The sequence below is a fragment of the Callorhinchus milii genome, unplaced genomic scaffold, assembly GCF_018977255.1.
Source record: "Callorhinchus milii isolate IMCB2004 unplaced genomic scaffold, IMCB_Cmil_1.0 Scaffold1, whole genome shotgun sequence".
Classification (NCBI taxonomy): domain Eukaryota; kingdom Metazoa; phylum Chordata; class Chondrichthyes; order Chimaeriformes; family Callorhinchidae; genus Callorhinchus; species Callorhinchus milii.
In genome coordinates, this window is record NW_024704742.1 from 115,286,135 (window position 1) to 115,295,768 (window position 9,634).

Genomic DNA, 9,634 nt, shown 5'->3' on the forward strand with positions numbered 1-9,634 from the left:
ATGATATCTTCACCATAAATTTGTTTTGTGGAAGAAAAATGTACAGTGGACTATGGAGAAAATTAACATCCAGTTCATATTCTAACTTGATAACAAAGAGTTAAAATAGCCTTTCATTTAGCAGCCAGGATGGAGTATTATTAAAGACTACAGTTTTGTTTTTAAAAAATATATTGTATTTTGTATAATATACAATGTATAAAATCTGGCTTTTCTCCAGTACTTCATTGCTTTTCTCTCTTTTAGCTTCTTACTAATAGCTAAGCTGTATGTACAAAGGAGTAATTAACCTGTATTCCTTTCCATTTCACTATTAATTGCCAAACTAATTTATACCACCCAGTATGTGTACACTTCTTCCAGTTAGCTTTTGTTGAGAATAGATTTTGTGAGGCTTTTATTGGTCAGCCGAGTGTCGTTGACACATGTGGAAATCCATCACATGCTTAAGAATATACAAACCTGACTAAGCTCCACACACTCAGTGATTTGTCTGCTAAATTGCCAAGAGTAACTACAAGAATTTGTTTATTCATAATACAAACACTGCTTTAAATGTCATTAACGATTCTTAAGAATCTCAGTGCTATAGACTAACGTTGTACAGGATAATTGGGAAATTAAATCACAGCTGGCCTTAGTCTGTATGATTTGCCATCCACTTGCTAAGGCCACTATCCAATAAATCAGGAAATGTGCAGTGATAGATTGTGCTCGGTTCAGTAGCAGGTTTTTCCCATATCTCATACCAGATCTACAAATAAGTCATACCACACCATTGGATGAAAGCAGAGTTCCACAGTCTATATGACTGACTCATCTGAATAATTGTTTCTTAAGTGTACTTATTTCTTACCAAAGAAAATTGGAATTTAGGTATGTGCAATAAACCATCCTCGTCAAATGTGTTTCCAGCCTGATGTAGTTGGAAGCACTCTCGCCTCCAAATCAAGGTTGTAGGTTCAAGCCCCATGTCGGGATTTGGAACTCATATTATCTAAGTTGACACTAATGTGGTCATGGGGGTGTGCTGCATTATTGGAGGTGCATCCTTTGAATGAGACTTAAATTGAGCCCCTGGCTGGTGGATGTTAAAGATCTCATGGCACTATTCGAAAAGTGAAGGGTGTTTCTCCAGGTATCCTTGTTAAAAATCCCCCAAACAAAATTATTCATTCATTTCATAGCTGTGCACAAGTTGGCTTTTGCGTTTATTCACAAAATATACACATCAACTGCACTTTGCAGTATATCCTGTGAAGTGTTTTGGCACGTCTTTCCGACCTGAAAGGCAAAATGTAAGGATTATTATTAAATTAATTATTAAATGAGCATTTGATGGGATTGTTTGCTTCTTTCTAGTTTAAATATTTAAATGAGAATCTCTGGCATAACATTGTCAATGCGTAGATTGCACGTAGGGGTTATATATGCAAGCCAAGGGCACAAAGCTATGTATTAGTATCCCTCTAATGGCGGTGCTAAAAAGAAGTCTAACAATCTTCATTAATTGCTTGCTTTGTTTACTGTCTGCTGTAACCTTTAAGGACATTGCTTTGCAATAATCTAATTTGATTATTGCGCAGATTGTTAAGGATTCTATTGAAGGCTTTGTTAATTGTGTGACATTTTCAAGATTTGAATCTCACTAAAGTTTGCTTACTTTACGTTATTTCTGACTTTCCCCCTCCCCTTGTCTTTGCAGACTATGGGATGATGGTATCATTGACCCTGCTGATACCAGGTTGGTGCTGGGTCTGAGTCTCAGTGCTGCTCTCAACGCACCCACCAAGAGAACAAACTTCGGAATCTTCAGGATGTGACCTGGGCATTTATTTATTAACACCAAGATTTCCTGATTTGCACATATGTGATATGTGATATGGGAACTGAAAATTACTAACAAATTGTGAAATAAAATGTGCATTTTTAATAGCGCTGGTTTGTTCATGTATTTAAATGATGAAAAATACCAGAAACTCTGGCAAAGAGAGAGAGAGGTAGGTCTAAGGGCACAGGTGTCAATGGGGAGATTCAGATCCATGTGTCAATCGGTGGGGTGGGGGGGGTGGTCTTTGTGCTCACTGAATATCACAAATGGCTCTTGATGCCAAGTCCATCCAAGCATTTAAAAACAAATTGGATAATTGTTTGAAGAGCAATACTATTGTATATCAGAAAGGAGCAGGGGAATACAGGAAGAGCAAATAGAATTAGAGGGAAACTAGCACCAGCATTGACATGATGAGCTAAATGGCCTCCTCTGATGTAAGACGTGGGATAATGTCAAACTACGGCATTATTCAGTGCTCCAAAACACTGTCCTGCATGAAGGGACTACATAAATGCAAGTTACTGTTCTCAGATTCTACGTTCAGCTCACAGCATTTCACTCCAGTCTGATATGCTTTTTAATCTAGTTCTTTATCTTGTCATCAAACTAACATTAAGAAACAAAACATCTCTAATTGCCTAACTGTACAGGCTGTGTTAATATTGATTTGTGTAGGATAATATAGTTAAATATAATGGCAATAATAAATTAAAATTGAAATCATAGCACATTATATAGTTTAGTAAATCCAAGGTTATCCAATCTGAACACAGTGAGTATTTTAGTTCATTTAAGAAAGACTTTCTGCTCATGTGAATGAGCTAGCAAAATATAAATAGATTTGAGTTAAAATGGGATGATTTTCAATGCTACAATAGGCAAAACGCAGCTAGAAGGACAACAAAACATTTCTGCACACTTTGAGGTATGTTTAAAAAATAGTTTCAGAGTAAGATTGAGAGCATTTTGGATGCATTTTGGATCTATTTGATCATATTTGTGGGGTATTTTATTCATATCCGGTTACAAGAAAAAATCCTGAAGTATAATCAGTGAGGTGTTATACCATTTTAGATCTTAACCACTTGACTGATGAAGTCTCAGTGTTTTTTGATTTCTTATTTTCTTGGAAAGACTTTAATTAATCTTGTTAGAGAACCCTTAACTCCCAATAAAACCAATGACTTCCAGTTAGTCAATGACTTCCAGTTAGAGGCATAGAAAGTTTAAGAAACTTAAGAAACTGAGCTACAGGACTCCACAACAGAGGATGAATCAACAGATACAATAGGTCATTGAAGGCGGCCATTTGACCTATTGTATCTGTTGATTCATCCTCTGTTGTGGAGTCCTGTAGCTCAGTGGTTAGAGCACTTGCCTTGCAAGCGAGACACCTCGGTTCAATTCCAGATAGGGTGAAACCTTGGGCAAGTTTCCTTACTCCACACGCCTAATAATAATCCCTCCAAAAGCAAAAACAATAATAAATTGGTCAGTTTGTGGGACACTGCTGCGCAATTGGCTTCTGCGTTTCACCCACAAATATACAATCAATTCACTTTACAGCATATTCTGTGAAGCGCTTTGAGACGTCTAGAAGACGTAAAAAGCGCTATATCAAATGCAAGGATTATTATTATCCTCACATTTCAGGCCTTAACCAAGCATGCATTTCTTTCATATTGCTTTCCACTGCTCCATCTCACACTGAATACTGCCGAACCCCTCATTCACAACTTTGTGACCTGCCACCGAGACTTCAGACACATTTCTCGCTAATTTCTCAAGTCCCACCATCCATAAGCTCCCAACGAATCCCAAACTCCGCTGTCTACATCTTCGCCCACCCCAAACTTCAGTCCTCACCTGGCTCGCTGGCTCCCAACTGATTGACTTCAAAGTACTCTCCGTCATCTACAAATCCCTTTATGCCCTAGCACCTCCCTATCTCTGATCTTCTACTCCATTCTCAGCTTCTTCTTCCACTTGGCTAATAATATTGTTCTCCACATTCTACCATCGATGACCAAGCCTTAAGCTACTACACCAAATGCACAATAAAACCTATTCTAGATCTTTGGTATAAATTACTTTCTGTGTACTTGTGCTTCCATGTTCCATGTACTTAATTTCATTGCATTCTCTCACGTGATACAATTTACTCATTCTTTAGCAGTGATTTTTGAAAATGTATTTCTAGGGCAGTGAAACAACAATTGGATTATTCCCCAAACCAAATTGAGCTACTTATTGAACTGAAAAATGAATTTCAATGTGGATTCTAATTACTTTTCCTATTGTAAAACTGAATACCTTTTTGGGGTGGAAGTATGGTCAAGCCACAACTTTCCTTAAAAGACCTTAAAGAATGCTACTCCTTCCAATTTCTAAGTCAATTGAGAGAGAATATCAAATCCCTTTTTCTCTGTAATAAGTACAACTTTTAATACTATTTATTCTGTTATGTCTTTAAAGAGCCAAATCAATAAAACCACCATGATTGACTGATCAGTAAAGAACAGGTTAAGAATGAGTAGAAATAACAACAATAACTTGCATTTATATAGCGCCCTTCACACAGAGCAGCATCCTGGAGTGCTTGTATAATACTATATACAGTTGATTATACAATGCACGTGAGTATTTTAGTAAGCTTAAATCTGTTATTCTGGAAGCCTGATGATGAAAGCTCCTATCTTTTGGGGATTTGAACGATATTCATATGTTCAATAGTCTTTCTGAGTATTTTAAATCAATTAAAATAGTCACAAATACTATTGTGTATTGAAATTCACCTGCACTCTCCTAGCCTTAAATATTCCATTAAACTACTGGAATTTGAATAAACGTTAAAACTTTCTGTTCTTTCCCAGACGATGTTTTGACAATTCAGTTTCTTTGGAAACGATTCGAATTCCAAAGACTGACCACATCAATTGTAATGAGTCAGAGTTAGCAAAGACATTTGGGAAAGTGCTGAATGGAGACAAGGTAGGGCAAAGCAAGCAATAGAAAAGTGAGTCAACCTGCACCACGTTACCACATGATCACTACAATTATTATAAAGTCAGAATGCAAATCTTGAAAAGTTACGTTCTTGTTTTATCATTACTGGACTACCTTTATTTGGTATTATTTTTATACTTCTGCCTAAGTATGCCCTCCCGACGTGAAAGGTGCTATACAAATGTAATTTTGTTGTTGTTGTTGTAAGTATTCATAACGTATGAACACAAAGTAAGCTTTGGTTAAAAAACAGCTTTATTGGGTACAAAAGTCAAATAAAGGGTGTTCAGAGTTTTTTTTTTGCTCTTAACAATTCCATTTATGTCCCTTTGTAACTTTTTGATAAATGATTTGAAATCATGAGATGCCAGGTGCCAATGAAGAAGAAAGGTGTAGTCAAATATTGCAATAGGCAGAGGTGTAGGAGGAACAAGTCATCTTTACATTCTCTTGGCAGAGAAATGAAGCATTCAATCATCCTGAGGAAATAGTTGCAATATGACTTGCAATAGAGGAAGACAACTTGAGCTGTTCACATATTAAAGTTTTTCCAGTTTGTGTGGAAAATTTGCCGAAAATAACAACAAGAAGTAAGAAAATAATAAGAAAGAAGATTGGATTAAAATGACCCTAAAGATGACGTAAAAAGTTATCTTCCCCAAATAAAAGAGTGTAACAGCTTTATTGTTCAATACAATTGAATAATAGACCAATTATAAAAATATAATTTCTATATTCATGTCCCGAGCATTCTTTAATAGTGGTAAAAGAAGAAAAAAATATAACCCCAGTGTCATTAATTCAAAGTTTAAGATGATTTGCTGTAACTAAAAATTAAAACATCATCAACCCCTCCCTGTCCACTGGCACTGTTCCATCCCCTTAAAAACAGCCATCATCATCACCCCTATCCTCAAAAAACCTTCCTTGGACCCATCCCTACTCTCAAATTACCACCCCATCTCCAACTTTTCTTTCCAAGCTCCTTGAACAAGTCGTTGCTTCCCAGCTTTACTCCAGGACTGAGCCCTGAAGAACATCATCCGCAGACATGGGGTCAATTTCCACATGTGGGGATGATACCCAACTCCATCTCTCTGCCCCCACCCTCGATTCCAGGACCACTGCTGTCCTGACAGAATGTCTGTCAGAAATCAAATCCTAAATGAGAGCTAACTTTCTACAGTTGAACATCAACAAGACCGAGCCCTGCTGAATGGCTCCCGTCAGCACCTCCACACCTCAGGCCCGACAGCATCACCATCCAGGGATGTACACTCCACCTCACTGAGCCAGTCCGGAACCTTGACATCTTGTTTAACTCTCAACTGTCCTTTCTACCTCACATCTATACCATGACCTGCTCTGCCTTCCCCCACCTCCACAACATCGCCTGGCTCCGCCACTGCCTCAGCCCTCAGGCCGCCAAAACTCTCATCCACACGTTCACCACATCTCGGCTCGACTATGCCATCTCCCTGCTTGTCGGCCTTCCCAACTCTTCCCTCCCCAAGCTGCAGATCATCCAGAACTCTGCAGCTCTTGTCCTCTCCTGCACCAGGCTCCGTGACCCCATCACCCCCATGCTCATCTGGCTCCACTGGCTCCCCATCCCCCAGAGGATAGAGTTCAAAATCCTTGTTCTCGCCTTCAAGATCCTCCATGGCCTTGCTCCTTCCTACCTCTGCGACCTGCTGACCCCATATAAATCTGTCCGCTCCCTCTGCTCAGCAGACCACAGCCTGCTCCACGTCTCTGCCCAGCCCTCCTCACCATCAGCAGTCCGGCTTTCAGCCTCTGCTCCCACCTTTTGGAACTCCATTCCACATTCTCTTTGCTTCGCTCCCTCCTTTGCCTCCTTCAAGGCACGTCTCAAGACCCTCGTCTTTGACCATACCTTCAGCCACTTTCCTGCCCTCCACCCTCCTGATCCCAACCCCCTTGCTTGGATCCAAATCCCTGACTGTCCAGCGCCTTGTCACATCCTCTCTACATGAAAGGCGTTACACAAATATAGTTTTGTATTGCATTGTATTGTAAAATCAATGCAATATGAATTTCATCATTTTAAAAGATATAGAAGCAACGCTTCATTTCATTGATCAAAAATATTTATCTGTATCCTCATTCTTTCTCAACGAAAAGCAACATAAGCAATGTTTGAGTACCAATTATTTTTACCATGAAAAACATATTTCACCCGAACAATGACCAGGGTCTTGTAACAAGCAATTAATTTTTGTGCTGACGCATACAGTATTTAGCTGAACCCATGAGAGCTGTACAAAGGGCAGACAGGAATCACATCCAGAAACTATATCTATCTTGGACCTATTGTAAATATCAGCTGGCTGATCCCTTTGTCTAGACCTGTCTGCATACATGCTATGGACCTGCTACGATTTAAGGTTAAATAACTCTCACTTTATCCACCACAAAACAAAGTAACCAGACAACTATGCTGGATTATAGCAAGCTCGTTCAATTAGATCAGCCTCTGGGATTTTAATGTCTTCCCACAACAATTTAGAAGTTTGTGTGATTGAACGTACTAAAAGCAGTGAGATGACTCAGGTATTTTCACAATGCTCTTTAGCACATTTATTCATATCCTGCAAAACAAGTGGCCCTGCATTGTCATGAGCAGACAATGTAAGAATGATCGAACGCTTTCCAATTACTAAGGTATTCCATTCAGACCTCTGTAGCACTAATCTATGCGTTTATCACATCCAGGCTTGACTACATCAACTCTCTGCTTGCTGGACCACTCAACAACAGCAAGAACAACAACCACCACAAATTACATTTGTATAGCACCTTTCATGTCGGGAGGATGTACCAAAATGCTGGACCCAATTCCTCCCTACACAATCTGCAGATGGTTCAGAACTGTCTTTTCCCACACTAAGCTCTCTGAGTCTATCACCACCATCCTCGCCCAGCTCCATTGTCTCCCCATACCCCAGCAGATTGTGTTGAAGATCCTTATTTCAAATCCCTCCACATTCTTGCCCCACCCTACTTGTGCAATCTCCTCAAACCATACCAATTTAACCACTCCCTTGTTTTAGCAGGCATCGGCCTGTTTTACGTCTCCTGCTCTAGCTACCCCATAATTGGTAGTCGGACAATCAGTTTATCCACCACAACTCTCTGGAATTCGATCCATCCCTCAACAACAACAACAAAATGACATTTATAAAGCACCTTTCACGTCGGGAGGACGTCCCAAGGCACTGGACAGTCAGGAGTGGGGTTGGGTTGAGGGAAGGCAGAGAGACGGAAGGGCGACCAAAGGCATGATTGAAGAGGAGGGTCTTGAGATCAGCCTTGAAGGAGGCAAGGGAGGAAACGAGGCGAAGGGACTGTGGGATGGAGTTCCAGAGTATGAGGGCAGAGAGGCTGAAAGCTCGGCCACCGATGGTATAAAAATAAAAAGAAGTTCTCCCCCCTTCCCCGCCCCCCCACACCGATAAAGGAAAATATCTCAAACAAATCCACTCACTACACTGCTGAACCACACATACATGTGTTAGGGTTTGATTTTGTCTTTATTATTTATAGAAAATAATAAAGCAAATCACTCATGACTTACGACTATAAGACTTGTATTACGACTTGTATTCTATTTTTCTTCCTAGATAAGGATTTTGTTTTTAGCAAAATATACGACACATTTACTGATCACTATTTGCTGATCACTATTTGGTGATCGCTATTTACTAATCACTATTTGCTGATCACTATTTGCTGATCACTGTTTACTGATCACTATTTGCTGATCACTATTTACTGATCACTATTTGCTGATCACTGTTTACTGATCACTATTTGCTGATCACTGTTTACTGATCACTGTTTACTGATCACTATTTGTTGATCACTATTTACTGATCACTATTTACTGATCACTATTTGCTGATCACTATTTACTGATCACTATGTACTGATCACTATTTGCTGATCACTATTTGCTAATCACTGTTTACTGATCACTATTTACTGATCACTATTTGCTGATCACTATTTACTGATCACTATTTACTGATCACTATTTACTGATCACTATTTGCTGATCACTGTTTACTGATCACTATTTGCTAATGAATGTTTACTGATCACTATTTGCTGATCACTGTTTACTGATCACTATTTGCTGATCACTGTTTACTGATCACTATTTGCTGATCACTGTTTGCTGATCACTATTTACTGATCACTGTTTGCTGATCACTGTTTACTGATCACTATTTGCTGATCACTATTTGCTGATCACTGTTTGCTGATCACTGTTTACTGATCACTATTTGCTGATCACTATTTGCTGATCACTATTTGCTGATCACTGTTTACTGATCACTATTTGCTGATCACTATTTGCTGATCACGATCATCGTTATTGTCAACCGTCGCAGGTCAGTGTCCCCCCAGTTGAGCACCAGCTGCTGCCTCTCTCTCCCTCTGACTGACCCACAGCCCTCCCCACACAGCTGCGTCCTGTGCCGCACAGGTCCTGAGCAGCAATAAGCCGAGCGCTCCCTCTCGGCGCTTCCCTCGAGAGCTCCTCTCTGTCGCGAAGAATTAAAGCCATGGATTTTCCAGGAGCAAATTGGAAGTTTTTTTTTTTGGTGGTGTTGTTGTTTTTTTTTTTTTTCCTTTTCCTTCTTGGACTTGTCGAGCAATGCGCTCATCCTGACGTCAATGTGTCCGTGTCCCTGATTGATTTCCGAGAGGGGCAGTCACTTATTGGAAAGGTGCCGTTCGCTATATAAAGCCCCAGTGTGGCGCTGG

General features: G+C 39.7%; 1 protein-coding gene across 1 annotated transcript in view; it reads left to right on the top strand.

Moving 5' to 3' along the window:
- The window catches only part of mccc2 (methylcrotonyl-CoA carboxylase subunit 2), a 47,923-nt gene extending 45,985 nt beyond the window's left edge, over nt 1-1,938 (top strand). Inside the window, exon 17 of the mRNA XM_042334625.1 lies at nt 1,706-1,938. Coding sequence (XP_042190559.1) covers nt 1,706-1,823 — 118 coding nt within the window. The 3' untranslated portion in view covers nt 1,824-1,938. The remainder of the gene's footprint in view (nt 1-1,705) is intronic.
- Nucleotides 1,939-9,634: the final 7,696 nt, after the last annotated feature.